The sequence below is a fragment of the Carya illinoinensis genome, chromosome 9 (assembly GCF_018687715.1).
Source record: "Carya illinoinensis cultivar Pawnee chromosome 9, C.illinoinensisPawnee_v1, whole genome shotgun sequence".
NCBI classification, from domain to species: domain Eukaryota; kingdom Viridiplantae; phylum Streptophyta; class Magnoliopsida; order Fagales; family Juglandaceae; genus Carya; species Carya illinoinensis.
The window spans coordinates 38,204,135-38,222,043 of NC_056760.1; the positions used below are offsets into that span (position 1 = coordinate 38,204,135).

Consider the following 17,909-nt stretch of genomic DNA (forward strand, 5'->3'; position numbering starts at 1 on the left):
TTGATTTTTTAATAAAAGGGTGGAGGTTTCAAAATATTACTTTTGCTATGTATAAATTTACACATTATATATTATATTTTTTTATTTTATAAAAAATTTTTAAATTTATTCTTCTTAATTAATTAAATTTTTTTACTCATTATTTATATATTAAATATTGGGTAAAATAAAAAATAAAAAAATGTGATGTGCAATATATGGACTTATATTTAAAAAAAAATTTCGAAATATTGAATTGGACTATATGTCATCAGGTTATATTGAAAAAAAAAATTAGAATTTAAATAATGTTTGAAAATAAATAATTTTTCTAAAATAATTTCTCATAATCCAAACAACTTAATATAAAAAAAATAATTTAAAATCATAGTGACGTTTCACAAAATATAAAAAATCAAGACAACTCAAGTAATTTGTCAAATTATAATAAAAAATAGTTATAGATTTTCTTCTATCTAAATACATTTTTAATACGTCTCTACAAAATCACATCCTTAATATGTTACATACCTACATTATTGATTATACTCTCTATTCATGATATTGGAGAAATTAAAGGCTTTATTATTAATCCATTGATTTGAATTGTTTCTGGACACAACCTGATTTGTCATTAAAAAGAATTGTTTCACGACAGACAGTAAATTTTCGGTTTGGTTGATCATTTCAAATTCAAAATTTTCATTTCATTATTATAACTTTTCTAAATTTTCATACAAAATATAATAAATAATTTAACTTTTTTTTAACTTTTTCAAATCCTAAAACAATAATAATATTTTAATATTTCATCTTAAAACTCAAAATTCTCATCTTACTACCAAACCATATAAGAGTTGAATAAAAGTTTGCTACATACCATTTTCTTTTAATATATTTGAATCGACACTATAGAAACACCCAATTTCTTCCGTTAAAAGGCCTAATAGGAGGAATAGAGTAACTCCTTATAAAATTCAGGATGAGTTTATTCCTAAGTCATGTGGGACTCTTCAATACGCCCCCTCACGTGTGGGCCAGTATATATTGTATCATCATCGTGGGTAAATCGCAAGAACCCATCATTGATTATAGGTTAACCTGTTCTGACACCATATAGAAACACTCAATTAATTCTTGCAATTTATTCAGTGCTAAAACTACCATTCTTTATAACAATTTACACTTCCATTAAAATGAATTTATGCATAAAGAAATTAACCTTCAATAAAGTTACCTAGTAAGTGTAATTCTTCTCAATCCTTCATATCCATTTTTTTTAAAGAGAGGACATTTACAATTATAAAATATTTAAGTATCACTTACTCTTTTTGAATAAAATGAATAAATATAACATTCACATGAAAAAAATAATTTTTTTTTAAGAATAAACTACTCTTTAACAAAAAAAGTGTATAAAACTTATACAACTCATGACTATAACTAATATTACTTTTTTTTTAATTTTTTTGAAAACTAAAAACAAAAATTGTGCTAAATACCATTTAAAGTTCACAAGTCTCACACACTCCCTTACAAACAAAAAAAATAAAGTACACCATGAAAATGTTGGTCTTTTCGTTTAGATCACAGAACGAACTGTATAAATCATTTTACATAAAAATAAAATTATTATGTTTTAAAATTTTGGTTTTTCTGGCCTTATCATTTTTGATAGCGAAAGGAGGAGAAGACACCACGCTTAAAGACTGAAAAATTGAAAAGGAAACCGTTCTGCTTTGGTAGACATCGACTGTTTCATCCGGTGTTTGTAACGGCACCTTTTGCTTTTTTGTCCCGCGAGCTCTCTCTCTCTCTCTCTCCTTTTATTTTTCATTTTTGATCCGACAAAAACTCCGGTCGGTATCTCCTAATTCAGCCTCCCACCGACGTCGTAAAATGTGCTGAATACTCAGACAGTTAGTAATAAAAAGTTAAAAAGAATTAAAAACCAGGCTTACCCCCCAGTACTTTTAGCTACCCAGAAAGGGGGAAAAAGGGAAAAAGAAAATATTTCTGCTTCAATGTCATCAATATCACAAAGAAGCAATTAGGCAGCGTTCTCCACATTCAACAAGCACATGGAGACTGAAACTTTTGCTTGCTTTTCCTTTACAATTCTCGATCAAATCAAATTCAATGCACATTTCTTGACTGCCGAGAGCTTTTTGCTAATGCCACATGCAATCTGACCCTTTTTTTCTTTGTTTTAGAGCAACGAAGATTCAGTAAACTAGAAATGCTAACTGGATACAAGATTGATCCTGTCATCGCTGGACTTGGCTTGCACCGGGTCGATATTCTCCAATTCCAAGCAGGTCCTGCAAATGTGAGGATTCTAATCTTCATGCAATAATATTCCATAATACTGACAATGAGATAATTTAACATTGTTTGAATGAGTACATCCATCCATAACCCATTATGTAACACCTGAATTTCACATTGGGAAATATGAATAACCCAGATACAGTGGGTAGTTATAAAGATAGTTATGGGTGCTAAGTCCTATAGTACTTAATAGGTGAAATTGAACTTTATAAGTGATTCTAAGGAAGCTTCAAATTGTACAGAGCGGGCCAGCCTCTAGTGTGCTATGAAAAACAAAACAAAACAAAAGAACAAAACAAAACAATGTCAATTGTATGCAAGATATTTTAATATCATCACAAATAACTTTCCAGCAAGTAGCAGTGCATGAATAATACAAATCATGCTTGCAAAGTGACAACGGATATCACCATAAGAATAGGACTGGAAATTAAAAAGCGCATCTGGAAGATGGTGAAGCTCCATTTTCAGCTTGCTGGTTGGCTAAGGAGAAGATGGCGAAGCTCGAGGCATTAGGTGTTTTCATTTCCATTTTTCTTTCTTGATGAGTGGTCCTAGGGGAGGAGGGATGGGGAATTCAAACCAGCAAGCTCAGCTTGCTGGCCAAGTGTACACACCTTGGGGTCAAAGCACAGAGAATTAGTTGATGAGATCAGTGGGACGGCCTCATATTGTTCTTTCAAACAGCTAAGTATTTGAGCCAACTACAGTTCAGCCACTGAAGTTTTGAGGCATGGAAACATCTAACGCAATATTGCATTACTTCTCAACTAATAATATTAAATCGTCATCTTTGCGTCTAAAAATCTATCCCAAATCATTGTATTAGTGCGCCATCCATAATCGTTGCAACAAAGCTCTAACTTATCTTCACACAGTGGGGCTATCACAATTTTTTAACACAAAGTTTACACTTGACAGAAAGCAAGCTTTAAGAAACAATGAGAAAGTTTCTACACAAGAACCCATCAAGTCACATACTTCTATGTCTAGGATACTCTTCTCCAGGGAAGAAAATTTACTAATTCTGTCTACTTGACTAGACATTGACCAATGGTAAAGTCAATGGTCTTTGGAGTTTGGACCAAATGGGATCTCCTCCCTCCCATATACAAGAGGCGAAGGTTGGAGTCCCAAATAAACAAGGAGCGAAGGTCTTTGTCAATCAAAAAATGAAGTGATCAATGACAATCAGCTTAATAAGTTTTAAGCATCAATTCAGTTACGATGTAAGTAGGTTTGTGCAAAACTCCAACTCTACTTGAACCTCCATTCTAACTTTGTTTAGAGAGGAGTTGGAATTTTAGAAGCTCTGCTAAAAATAAGTGGGTGACAAAGTTCAGAATCCATCAAGACTCGGAAAAAAACCTGAACCCCAACTCCAATTTATTTGAAAACAATTTATTACATGTGTCTGTGTATTAATAATGCTGCTTCAGTGAACAAAATTTGAAATGTTGTAGTGACTAGCATGCTTTTGAATTTCTATGAGGTGGTCTATTAGTACCATTTGTCGCCCAATACATAATCACACTTTTGTATTTACATAATCACTCTCTCTCTCTCTCTCTCTATATATATATATATATATATGTACACACTTTTGGTTTCATGTTGAACGCCGAAAGCTGCCGCATGAGGGGCATTGATTTTGATGCCAAATACTGAATGCCACCACATGAGGGCATTGGTTTCACACCGAGAATAGCTGCAGAATCCGCAGCTTCCACTCGTGATCCCCTTCTCATGGTGTTTATCAGCAAGTTCTCTCCTCATCCTTCATAAGACCCAAGACTTCTTTTTATTTTTGTTTTAACAAATCTAATTTGTAGGTTTTACTTGTTCTTGTGTCTTGAAATTCTGCGAGTTTTTACTTTCTATTTGTCCATGGAACTGAACTGAAGCATGCTAAATTTGTGGCTTTAATTTTGTGTGATCAGTGCTTTGTGCTTGTGAATTCTGCTTTGCATGCTTGATTTTTGCTCATTTAGGATTTTGGGTTTGCCTTTGTGCAAGTACGCAATTTTTTTTTTATTTGGATCAACTCTAAAGAGTGGCTCCAACTCCATTATGATTCCAAGCATGCGGAGCATAGTTGAAATTGTTATGATTTGGAGTCAGAGTCTAGAAACGAATCTGAATCACAATAGAATAGAAGCTCAGAGTCCTGGATTCCGACTTCGTTGGAGTAAGATCCCACTCCTAAATGTAAGTTACTAACCCATACAACTCAGTCCATCTCACCTAGAGAATCTATCAGGATTCACAAAAAGAGAAGAAATAACATCAAAGGTGCAATTTAACAATGAGCAATACTACATACAGTCGTGGAATTGCAAACGCCGCACAATCGTTTTGAAAAAGAGTGGGGTCCACGATTAAAAAGTTAGTTTTTTTTTCATGTGGGTCCCATAGTAATTCATTTTTTTCAAAGCGACTGCACGCCGCTTGCACAATCACGACTGTAAATATCATTTCTCTTTAACAATATTATATGACTCTAAGTGAGCTAAGCTGGCCAATTCTAGCGCATGATTATGACATTAGGGTAAGCTCACCTTGATCAAAGCTACTTTTTGTTATGTAAATTATTACACATAACAATGTGGTTAACAGCCAAAAGGTGAAGCAGGACCCTTGCTTCACCACCTAAGGCCACCAACAGAACTTGATCAAAGCTTACTGTGTGTAGTTGTGTCATTTGGGTAAAAAAAAAAAAAAAGAACTGTTTGTTGAATAGAAAACAAAATTAGTCAGAAGCCAACAGGTAGAAGGAAATATGCACCTGGCATGCTTTATTTTTGGCTCTGGTCTCTGCTGTACTTGGTATATCATGATTTGGTTTTACGAACCTCTTCTCACGCCGCTCACACGAGCCCCATCCATCTGAGAACCTACCACCTCTAGGGAAAAAAGTACAGAAAAATAGTAATTACGGAACAAAATATATCAGATATAGTAGAGAAGGTTATCAGATACAGTAGAGAAGGTATTGCTTTATCCTTAAGAGCTAGAAAACATACTGCATGTATGCCCGAACCACAAATTCAGCACGCTGAACATTACGGTTCTCATCAAATTCAATTGTCTTATCTTTGATTTCAAAAGAGAGATTGAAATAGAATGATATCTTCCTCCAGCCTGCTTAATAAAGATGCCCCATGTTACATTGATTGTTCTCATATTTAATCAGCAAGAAAGGAGAAACCCATAATCTTTTACCTGATTTTTTTATGAAAGGATTCCCAGAAATCATTGTGTAATCAGTTTTCTCCAAAATCTGTCCATGGAATGACAAAGACAGCACTTGACTACATCAATATGCCGGGATTCCATTGGATTATTTTACTTGTGGCATGTGATTTTTGAGAGTGCGTAGCAATTGTCACTATGTTGTGCATGTGCAGATACATTGAGTTCATTCCTTACAAATAACTATCAGAAACTCAGAACCTCAAACTTTAAACGCTGCAGAACACGTCTGAAAATGCAGAAAAGTGATAAGTTATCCCTGTAAGAGTTTAAGTACGGAAAGAAAAGTTTGCTCAACTTTCAAAAGTTTCCTTGCCAGAACCGAAGAAGAAAAAGTGTACCATTTTACACAGATATCACACATTTATAAAGATCGTGATGAGCGAAGGACCATTGCAGAGCACCAAATCGATCATTTTATTAGATTCATTACTCTGTTATAATATACAACAATTAAAAAATTAAATAAACACCCAATTTCTCATAATTAACATCAGCAATTCAGCATAACAAAAAATTATTTGCACATGTAACATTAACAGGTATGCAAGGAATACCAGTCTGAAAACAATCAATTGAAAAAAAATTAAATTAAATTAAACTAATTACCGCCATAGCTGCATTCTGATACTCCTTAAACAGGGAAACCGAAGGGAACCTCCCAGACAAGCTATGCCTCATATTTAGGTCCTCGCTCCACCCACACCTCCCCGGGGAGCCCTCCGAACGAGCACTAATCTCCTTCACGCCGAACCTTTCAATATCCGGAGACAAATGCGCTTCGGGAGACGAATACGCAGGCGTGGTGGGCGTGCGCTGCACATTCCTGACCACGAGGAGAGGACTACTCTCGCTCACTACGGAAGCGCAAGTCCTCGCCACCTTGCGTGGTGGGCGATAAATCCATGGTTCCTGCACCACCTCGCCTTCGGAAGAAATCCTAAGGTCGGAGTCAGCAAAGTTAGGGATCCTAGGGTTTCTAGTAAACTTTGTCGGCGGCGCGGGGTTAGAGATTGGTGATACTGGCTGGAAATTGGGACATTTGATTGCGAGAGGCTTGCGAGATTTGGAGGATGAGTGAGAGGCTGCGGCGGTATCGATTACGGCCCACAAAGCTGCGTCGTCGAGGTCCTTGTCGTCGGCGACAGAGTAAGGGATTTGAGAAGCCATTTTTGAGAATTATAAAAAGGATCTGGGCACCGGGCACGGCAGGTCATATCGCGCTGAAATCGCTTTTAGTTTTCGAATTCAAATTGTAGAGCCGTAGGACTGTAGGAGGCAAGAGAACGGCGTCGTATGGCATTGATTATCTCAAGGCATATGAATTTGATGAAGTGGTGCATCCGGAGCTCTGACGGTGGGTAATACGTGGGAGGCATACGTTCACCCCATTTTGCAACGCCGCAACTTGTATTTCAACTTGAGAAGATGGTCTGATATAAGTTACAACACATTTTGCCCAAGGTGGCCAAAAAGTGATTGATCAACCGATTCAACAGGAGAGGAGTGGGAGGAACATCAGCTACTCCTCCACTCATATTAATCCTTTACTATTTATAAATATTTTATTATTATTTATTAATTATCTAAGATCAACTTAACGTTGATCAACAAAAAAAATTGGAATTTCCAAAATATTCGTAGACTTGTCAAATTGTTAGCTTGAGACTATTATGGGTTGGCCATATAGATGATCATGCACTTACCATCCGTTTACTACTATTTTATTATTATAATGTATTTAAAATTTTTATTTTTTTAATTATTTTTTAGAGTATTTTTTAATATTTTTAATCATTAAGAAGAAAATTAAAAAATATATATAATTTTATTAATAATCACTTTCTTAACTATTAAGTAAAAAAATAAATAAATAAATAAATAAACTGAAAGAGTTGTAAAAAATCAATTCATTAATCATAAAATAAAATAAAATAAAATAAAAATAAAAATAATAAAAAGATGATAGGAGAGTAACAAAACCTATCATTATTCTGGCAATATAGGTTGGGCCTCTTAATTGGGGTTTGGGCGTTTGGGGTAGGAATTTGTAGGTCCGGAGGCTGAACCTCTGCAGTCTGGCTCTTTAGACTAGACAAACTATGTTTCAATCAATCTAATTATTTTGATAAATCGGAATATCAAAATTTAAAATACGAGGTTTATTTCAATCCCAAAACTAAGATTGAAAAACCCCATCTGAGCATATTCGATCAAGTGTATTCCTATTTACTAAAAATACTCTTTTAAGAAATTGTTAGATACTAAACTTGAACTTAAAGACTGCCACATGCAGCTTATATAGAAAGACAAAATCTGATAAAAACGCAAAATCTATGGAATACCAAAATATAATAGTAATAGAGAGAGAAGGTGTGACTTCTTTTTAGAAAAAAAACAAATCTCTCCGTCAAGTTTCGCTGGAGAGAAAGGTGTGAATCTCGGCTCCAGCTTTCTCTCAATCTCGCTTTCTTTTTTCGTTCCTTTTCTGCTGCCTATATGTATATATGTTTATATGGTAATGTTTTTCCACCGGTTTAGATAAGGGAAGAAAAATCAAACCTTCTAGAATTATCTCGTCTTTGGATAAAGTAAGATTCATGGACTTTTACCGCAACTTGGATATGAAGAAATAGAGAAAGAATCATTCGAAACCTCTTTCGAAAATTTTTGTGAGGATAGATTGGAGGATCAGCAAAATAGTCGAGAAAAAGATTTTGATAGACTTGCAATCGATCATGTCTGATGAATCTACATGATTTTTTAGAAGAACTATGTGAGCTTGATCCTTCTTCCAAAAGAAATTGTCTTGCTAGCTCAATTTCTTCATCAGAATCTGAATCGATAAGTATCATTTTGTGAACAATCAAGCGATCCATTGAGAGAAAATGAAAAAAAAAAAGGTTTCATAGTGAATGAAACTGTTGAAGAAATGTTATGTTTTATAGTGGAGGAATATAACTATTGAAGAAATATAACTGTTAAAAAATATAACTGTCGGAGAAATATAGCCTTAAGAAAATATATGTTGGAGAAATATAGTTGTTAAAAATATAACTGTCGGAAAAAATAAAGCTAAAAAAAGATATCCATTTTAGAGATATGACCGTTAAAAAATTTTATCCGTAGAAATAATATAAATGTTATGTAATTTTTTAATAACGAATAAATATTCAAATTATAATTAAAATTAAAATAAATGAAAAGGTCAAAATTAATATTTTAATAAAATAGTGATAGACCTATTGAGTTTATTATTTGGTGTTGTTGAAAAGTGGTTAACTAAATTTATAAAAGTAAATTTTCTAGTTAAATTTTGATCAAACTTTATTGAGTCTACTACTGATATTTTAACTAGATTCATCTATCTTAACTATAAAGATATATCGTAAAAATAAATTCATAAAATTGACGTAATTTGAAATGATATATTATTTTATAAAATTATATATTTTTATTGTAAAATAAATTTAAGATATCACATAAAGAGATTAAGACAAGTCAATTTATAGATTTATTTTTATAAGATGTTTTCATAAATATACCAATTCTTTTCCAATTTTGATGAATGTATTTAGTCATAAGTTATTTAAGTTCCAGTTTTTGGGACAATCTAATATCGTACTTAACGTGAGACATTTGCCTTCTCAGATCCTGACTTCTTGTCCAATTTTGAAAAGCAACTAGATATCTACTAACCAGTAACCATGAGACTCGTGCATCGACTGTGGAAGGGCGTGGCTGATAAGTTTTGAAGATTCGGTGCGTGTGGAGCTCTGACGGTGGGCAACGTGGGAGGCACACGTTCTCCCCTTTTTGCAACGCAGCAACTTGTATTACAACTTGAGAGAATATGATGATACAAGTTACAACACATATTGCTGGGAGGTGGCCAAAAAGTGAATGATGAATAGAAAGGAGAGGGTGAGAGGAACAGCATCTCCTCCACTCTTATTATTTTATTACTATTTATAAATATTTTATTATTATTTATTATTCATAAATCATATAAAATCACCTTAATGTCGGTCGACCAAAAAAGTTAAAACTTCCATAGTATCTCGTAGACTTGTCTAATTGTTAGCTCCAGACTGGGCTGGCAACATAGGTTGCGCCGCCTCTTAAATTGGGGTTGGATGTTGAATTAGTAATTTGTAGGCCGGGAGGCTGAACCTCCGCAGCCTGGCTCCCTTTAGAATAGACAAACTATGTTTTAAAGACCCCATTTGAGCATATATATTCGATCAAGTGTATTCCTATTTACTAAAAATACTCTCAAGAAATTGTTAGATACTAAACTTGGAACTTATGACTGCCACATGCAGCTTATATATATAAAATGAAAAGATCTCATAAAAACGCAAAATCTGTGGAACACCAAAATATAATAGTAATGGTAACTACGAAACCTCCAAACAAAAGGTGAAATTATAATAAAGAAAACAAAGAAACCATATACGGGCAAGAATCGACCTTGATATTCCATAAGTATAGAACTTAGCCTGGCTACTAAACTTTTTGTTTTTGGGACAGTAATTAAATCAATGGAAGTAGCACAGGACATATAAAACTTTGGCTTTGAACAAAAATACCGATCAAGTTCAAAGCCCCAAAATTCGATAGGTGAAAGGAAAAATATAATAAAAAGCTACGAATCGACAACAACTTTAAGACAGACGGAAGGGCCCAGCAGAGAGTTTAGTCAACTTCCTCGATCTTGGGGCCGGCACCACCTCCTCCGGCATGACCGTGACCATCATCATCTACATCGCCGCCCATGTCAGCACCAGCACCTTGATACATCTTGGCAATAATTGGGTTACAGAGGCTCTCCAACTCCTTCATCTTGTCCTCAAACTCATCTGCCTCCGCGAGTTGGTTGCTGTCCAGCCATTGGATGGCCTGCTCAATGGCGTCATCTATCTTCTTCTTATCATCTGATCCAAGCTTGGCACCGATTTTCTCATCCTTCACCGTGTTCCTCATGTTGTATGCGTAATTCTCCAGTGCATTCTTGGCCTCCACCTTCTTCTTGTGCTCCTCATCCTCAGACTTGTACTTCTCTGCCTCTTGAACCATCTTTTCGATCTCCTCCTTCGAGAGTCTACCCTTGTCATTTGTGATGGTGATCTTGTTCTTTTGACCCGTGGTCTTGTCCTCCGCAGATACATTCAAAATACCATTGGCATCAATATCGAAGCATACTGTGATCTGAGGAACACCCCTGGGAGCAGGAGGGATTCCTGACAGCTCAAATTTACCGAGCAAGTTGTTGTCCCTTGTCCTTGTTCTCTCACCCTCGTAGACCTGGATCAACACACCAGGCTGGTTGTCGGAATAGGTAGAAAACACCTGTTCCTTCTTTGTTGGGATCGTAGTGTTCCTAGGAATCAACACGGTCATGACACCACCGGCAGTTTCCAGACCCAAGGAAAGAGGGGTGACATCCAAGAGCAGGAGATCCTGCACCTTCTCATTACCCTCACCGCTCAAAATAGCAGCCTGGACTGCAGCACCATAAGCAACGGCCTCGTCAGGATTGATGCTCTTGCATAGCTCCTTACCATTGAAGAAGTCTTGCAAAAGCTGCTGTACCTTGGGAATTCTGGTCGAGCCACCGACGAGGACAACATCATGGACAGTGCTCTTGTCCATCTTGGCATCCCTCAGACACTTCTCAACGGGCTCCATGCACTTCCTGAAGAGATCCATGTTGAGCTCTTCAAATCTGGCACGAGTAATGGTGGAGTAGAAATCAACGCCTTCATACAAAGAATCAATTTCAATGGTAGTCTGGGCAGTGGAAGAAAGAGTTCTCTTTGCCCTCTCACATGCTGTCCTCAACCTCCTAAGAGCCCTTGCATTGCCATTGATATCCTTCTTGTTCTTTCTCTTGAACTCCTGAACAAAGTGGTTCACCATTCTGTTATCAAAATCCTCGCCACCAAGATGGGTGTCACCAGCTGTAGACTTCACCTCAAAGATACCCTCTTCAATAGTGAGAAGAGAGACATCAAACGTGCCGCCACCAAGATCAAAAATCAAGACATTTTTCTCGCCAACACTGGTTGCCTTCTTGTCAAGACCGTAAGCAATGGCAGCAGCAGTGGGCTCATTAATGATACGCATAACATTGAGACCTGCAATGACACCAGCGTCCTTTGTAGCCTGACGCTGAGAATCATTGAAGTATGCTGGTACAGTGACCACAGCGTTCTTTATTGTCGAACCAAGGTAAGCCTCTGCAATCTCGCGCATCTTCGTAAGAACCATGGAAGAGATTTCTTCAGCAGCAAATTGCTTCTCCTCACCCTTGTAGTTGACCACAATCATCGGCTTGTCACCGGGGCCAGGAATGACCTTGAATGGCCACAATTTCATGTCACCCTGAACTGAGGCATCACTAAATCTCCGGCCAATTAACCTCTTTGCATCTGCAGAGATAGGTAATTGCGAATATTAGACATTTCAGTTTCGATGAATCATAGTTTATTATTCTTCATATGAAGAAAATATACACTACCAAAACAAACGAGAATAACTTTCATCATTCAGTTAAATAATTGCAGATGTAAATCAAAATTTTCCTCCTGGAAATTGCTAGCTAGAACTTAACGATTCCACATTCAACAAGCAGTTTAAACAACAAAAAGATAAGAAATAGAATTTCACATAAATGTAAAACGACTTTTATTTTATCAATTATTTATTCTCGAATATATTTCCTTATTTACTTGCTCCTGCCAAACCGAGGCAATAGCATTAACCATGTAATACGCGTGACAACTTATCAATTATGAATAATTACCTCTTCAAACGACACATAATAAAAGAAACTAATCTTCACTATTATGCAGATAGATTTTTGCTAATCTATAAAACAAGTCCACGGGAATACTAGCTCAGCAATGAAAATCTGAACGATTATAAAGAAAGAGAAAATAGCCTAAAACAAATATCGATTTACCGACTGCAAACGAGCAAATTTCTGACAAGTCAAAAACAAGAAAAGCTGAGATAGAAAAAACATTGCGAACGTACTGCCTACATAACCAAATTAAGAAAGCTAGATCTATATGCGTTCGGCAAACTGACACACATCTAGAAATACATCAGCAAACATAAACATAGGAATTAAGATCTAAGAATCAGCGAAGGGAATAGGACGCAGGAGCTCAGATCTCACCGAAGACGGTGTTGATGGGGTTCATGGCGACCTGGTTCTTGGCCGCATCACCGATCAAACGCTCCGAATCGGTGAAGCCAACGTAGGAAGGCGTTGTTCTGTTACCCTGGTCATTGGCGATGATCTCTACGCGATCGTGTTGCCAAACTCCCACGCACGAGTACGTAGTTCCGAGATCAATCCCGATTGCTGGGCCTTCTCCTTTCCCGGCCATTATGATGGCTCTGCCGACGGAACGAAAAGAATAAAATCGAAAGAAGGAAAGTAAGAGCTAAAAAAATATGGTAGAAAAGAGCTGGATAGGTTTGAAGGTAAGAGAGGCGAGCGGGGCTGAGCACAGCTTATATAGTGTAAGGATTAAAGTTCGAGAATGTTCTGTCAGTATTTGTAAGCTTTGGAGCCGTCCGATTTCAAATGGGAAACTGACGGTTTCAGATCGTTACGCGCTTTCCGTCCACGTTGACTCCTCTCGGTCCTCCCTATAACTTATATTTTTAAATAGAAAATCTTAAGGATTTGTTTGAAAAAAGATTTTATCTCAAAATTTTTATTTTTTTAATATTATTTTATTTAATTTTCAAATAATCTTATTTGATTATACAATTCGAATGAGATAAGATAAAATATTTTATTAAAAATTAAATAAAATATTATTATAATAGAATTTTTTAATATTAATTTTATTTTAAAATTTAAAAAAGTTAAATTATTTATTATAATTTATGTAAAAATTTATAAAAGTTGTAATTATAATATAAGATAAGATGAGTTGAGATAGTTTGAGTTTTGGTATCCAAACCAACCCAAACACATATACTTTCAAATTAATCATTACTACTTTCTCAAAATTTCAAATAAAAAATAAAAAATAATTCAACTTTTTTAAATTTTTAAATAAAAGCAATATTAGAAAACTATATTTTAATTTTATAATATTTTTTATTCAATTTTTTCTCTATCATTTTCCAAAACTTCATAAAACATATTCAAACTATTTTACTGTTATTTATAAATTATCTTATTACTATTCACAAAATTCTCATTTCATCTTACTCTCCAAACTTGTCCTTTAAAATGTATTTAAGAAAAATTTACAAAAAATTCATTTCTTAATATGTCAGTTATTGATATACTAAAAATAATAAATTTTGAATTTTCAAAAGAAAAATAACATTTGAAGCTTCTAAAAAAACTTATTGATAAATTTAATACATTTTTGGGAATAAAATCAATATCATTGTTGAAATCATAAAATTCATTTTTGCGAGGAGTTATTCAATTATGTTAAGACTGCACAATTAAAATAAATGAGACGATAAAGGTAAGGAGAGGCATTATTACCAAGTAATTTCCCTTTTGTCGTTCGCGAAGTGTCCAAGATCTAGTACAGTTGGACATTTATGAGTCATTGAGTTTAGGTCCGTAGGCGTGGGGGCACAACGACAAGCCTCTAATCAAAGAGAGGAAGATTCTAAAAAGGCAGGCGGGAAGGCGTTTTTTCCTTCTCTTCTTCGATTGGCACCTATAATGAGAGCACATGTGCATCCCAGCTTGGCCCAACTTGATATGCCATTTCGCGGTGCTTTCTTCTTCGAAAAGAAAATATCTTAGTCGTAAAATAATTATATAAAAAAATTTATAAATTGATATAATATATTAAATTATAAAATTATTTTTATTATAAAATAAATTTAAAAAATTTCATAAAATAATATCTATTTATAAATTTATTTTATATAATTTTTGTGTACCTATAACAATTCTCTTCTTTTATATGTAGTAGTATGCAGAGAATTTCCGTCATCTTTCACCGTGTAAGTATTGGTTTAGGGGTGGCTCTATAGCCACGGGAGCTTTCCCAGGGGCTCAGGCTGCCACTAGTGTATTTTATCTATAATTTTTTTTAAAAAAAAATTGTGTAATTATTATTTTTTGCATGCATTTTTTTAACACATTAAGGAAAAAAGGGATTTGAATTACTGTTATTGTACTGTCTATGCATTTTTTTAACACATAAAAAGCACGCCTTGCAATTGCTCGAAACTCGCTTAAGGAACCTCCACTAATGGGAATTCTTCCTATTGCTTTTTCCCTTTTTTTTCTTTTTGGGTGATAGAATAATTCTAAGAAACCATCTTGTTCTTTCCAATTTGAAGTCCTGCTTGACATAGACACCCACTTGCCTCCTCTATTATTATTATTAGTATTTTAACTTCCTTTTCTTTGTTATGATTTTTCATTTGCTTATTTGCTTCCCGCGATGACCATCATCTTTTCCGCTCCCCCAATAATACCATTTCATTTTCTCCAAACTAGTGCCCCATTCAATTGCCCCCAAAACTCATTCCTATTTGATCCAGTTCATCAGTTCTTTTTAAATATTTAACAAGCATAAGGCTTTCTTCTTAAGCTAGCTAGTCAATTAAGTTGAAAATCATCTTATTAGTTTCTCCTGCATTCTCATTTCCCAACAATGGTATCCAATAACTAAGTTAAATTCAGTTCCATAAAAGCTTGGTCTAAAGGTTGGTCTTAGTGATGAACATTTTCATTTTTTCTTAGCGAACTACAGAAAGTTAATCCCATGTACGTGTCTTGGCTAATTACAAGTCAAATTTACGATCCAGTTTTATGCATACTCTGCATCCAGGTAATCCAAAAAAAAAAAAATTATTACATTCTATGTAATGCTTACTTTTTGCAAACACTAGAACTCAGTTTGAGAAAACTTTGGATACCACCTACACACAAAGTTGACTACCGATTCAGCCACAATGTTGGAAGACATTGGAGGGGGGCTTGTTGAGGGTTTGAAGGAACATGGAGGGAAGGGTGTCGGGGATTTGAAGGTTTCGATGTGATGACAAACAGAGAGGAGCAGAGTAATAAAAGAATAAAGTAGACTTGAGAGAAACAATTCAAATGTATTTTTCCTATTTATTCTGCAGTGCACAGTAGTCTATTTATACACAAATGAGTACAGCATATTCTCTATAACAGAAAGGTATTCGTGGGACATATATACACATATAGCTATTCCATACTATTCCGAATGACATCATTTGCAGCGTTGTCCATTTGCTGAAGTGCCTTCTTTATTTTCTGATGGTGTGGTGATATTGTTTATAGCCACCTGCGAGTCCAGCAGTCCTAGAAGGACTGTGAGGCTCGACCTGAGTGTGCCAAAACGAGTTGTGCTCAGTGGCTTTGTGAATACATCTGCTATCTGATCCTTGCTTGATAGAAATGAAACTTGAAGAGTTTTATTGTGAATTTTGTCCCGAATAAAGTGATAATCGATGTCGACATGCTTTGTGCGAGAGTGCATGACAAGATTTACTGATAAGTATGTAGCCCCCAAGTTATCACAGTAAAGAATTGGAGGCTTAGAAAGAAAAACACCCAACTCAGATAGCAATGTTTGAACCCATATGAGTTCACACGTGACATTAGCTAAGGCTTTGTATTCAGCCTCTGTGCTAGACCTGGCGATGGTAGATTGCTTCTTTGAACTCCAGGAAATGAGATTAGCACCATAAAACACACAATAACCGCCAGTAGATTTCCTATCATTTGGAGACCCGGCCCAATCGGCATCCGAGAAGGCAGCTAGAACAGGTGAAGTGGAAGACGAAATAACCAGACCATAATGCAAAGTGTGTTTTAGGTATCGTAAGATTCTCTTTACAGCTTGCCAATGAGAAATGCACAGAGCATGCATATACTGACATACGCGATTGACAGAGAATGCCAAATCAGGTCGGGTGAAGAGTAGATACTGTAAGCTCCCTACCACACTTCTGTACAGTGTGCGATCTTCCATGGAAGTAGAGTCAAACACAGATAACTTTGTGGAAGGGGACATGGGAGTGGTCACAGGTTTACAATTGGTCATGTTGGTCTTTTTAAGAAGATCCAAGACATATTTCTTCTGAGACAAAAATAAGCCATTGGGATTTCAATGACACTCAATACCAAGAAAATAGTGAAGTTCACCGAGGTCCTTCAAAGGAAATTCAACACTTAACAATTGAAAAAGCTGTGTTATGGCGTGGGGATCTGATCCAGTGACAACATCATCGACATATACCAAAAAATAAATGACCGTAGAGTGATGCCGATAGACAAATAAAGAGGCATCAGACTTAGAAATCACAAATCCGAGTTCCACCAATTTACGACTCAAACGACCATACCATGCACGAGGGGTCTATTTAAGGCCGTATAATGCACGATTTAATTTACACACATAGTTTGGAAACTGAGGATGAACAAAACCCATAGGCTGAGACATAAACACAGTTTCATCTAAAGTTCCATGCAAGAACGCATTCTGTACATCCAACTGATGAACTGACCATCTAGCAGACTGAGCAATAGAAAGGACCAACCTGATTGTTGTCGGCTTGACCACAGGGCTAAAGGTCTCTGAGTAGTCCAAGCCTTCGAGTTGGATGTACCCCTTGGCGACTAGCCGTGCTTTCCGGCGTTTGACAGAGCCATTGGCGAGGTACTTGGTTTTGAATATCCAGCGACACCCCACTAAATTCTAAGCGGAAGAGGGTGGAACAAGTGTCCAAGTGTTGTTAGAAAGAAGAGCTTTGAACTCGACCTACATAAATTTTCTCCATTTAGGGAACTTGGAAGCTTCAGTGACAAAGGAAGGGTCATCGGGAGTGACAGCGGAGGTAACATGGGCATGAGGCTTCTGCCAAGCAATGGTGCCATCTGTTCGGACTTTGGGAAAATGAAGATTTGTTTTTGAACGAGTGGTTTTGGGATGGACATTAGAGGGTGAAAGAGATGTAGGTACAGGCATCAATGGAGGAGGCGAGTGTGCCCTAGACAAGGAAGAAGAAGACCGGAGTGAACCTCTCAGTGAGTAGGGCTCTATAGGAGACTCTATGATGGGCTCAGGAGTGGGTTTCGAATGGGTAATGGGCTTTAAAGTAGAGGATGAGGAACTAGACAAAGGGATTGCAGGTGAAATGGGCCGTGAGGATTGTAAGGATGGTTCGGGTAGCGTAAGAGGAGCTGAGGGAAGTGGAGTGGGCTGTTGGTGATTTATGGACGTGTAGGGGGAGAAAGTAGGCAGATACGTGTGTGTAGAAATTGATGGGCTAGAGGCAGTCGGTGATGGGCTAGAGATAGATTGTTTAAA

The 17,909-nt window shown here is 36.0% G+C and overlaps 2 protein-coding genes across 3 annotated transcripts; both read right to left on the reverse strand.

Moving 5' to 3' along the window:
- Positions 1–1,899: 1,899 nt before the first annotated feature.
- Positions 1,900–7,044, reverse strand: LOC122276380. Of its 2 annotated transcripts, none has more exons than XM_043086036.1 (5): positions 6,172–7,039; positions 5,533–5,590; positions 5,334–5,451; positions 5,096–5,213; positions 1,900–2,300 (listed from the first exon to the last, which is right to left on the reverse strand). In XM_043086036.1, exons 1-5 carry the CDS (start codon positions 6,730–6,732, stop codon positions 2,247–2,249), a joined length of 909 nt encoding a protein of 302 aa, XP_042941970.1. In that variant the 5' UTR covers positions 6,733–7,039; the 3' UTR covers positions 1,900–2,246. The 2 variants fall into 2 exon arrangements, with proteins under 2 accessions (XP_042941970.1, XP_042941971.1); XM_043086037.1 differs by lacking the exon at positions 1,900–2,300 and adding an exon at positions 2,318–2,573 and having other exon boundaries at positions 6,172–7,044.
- Positions 7,045–10,018: 2,974 nt separating this feature from the next.
- LOC122276378 (heat shock cognate 70 kDa protein 2) lies at positions 10,019–13,070 on the reverse strand. Its single transcript, XM_043086034.1, has 2 exons — positions 12,749–13,070; positions 10,019–11,996 (listed from the first exon to the last, which is right to left on the reverse strand). The coding sequence occupies exons 1-2, from the start codon at positions 12,960–12,962 to the stop codon at positions 10,261–10,263; spliced, it is 1,950 nt and encodes a 649-aa protein (XP_042941968.1). The 5' UTR covers positions 12,963–13,070; the 3' UTR covers positions 10,019–10,260.
- Positions 13,071–17,909: the final 4,839 nt, after the last annotated feature.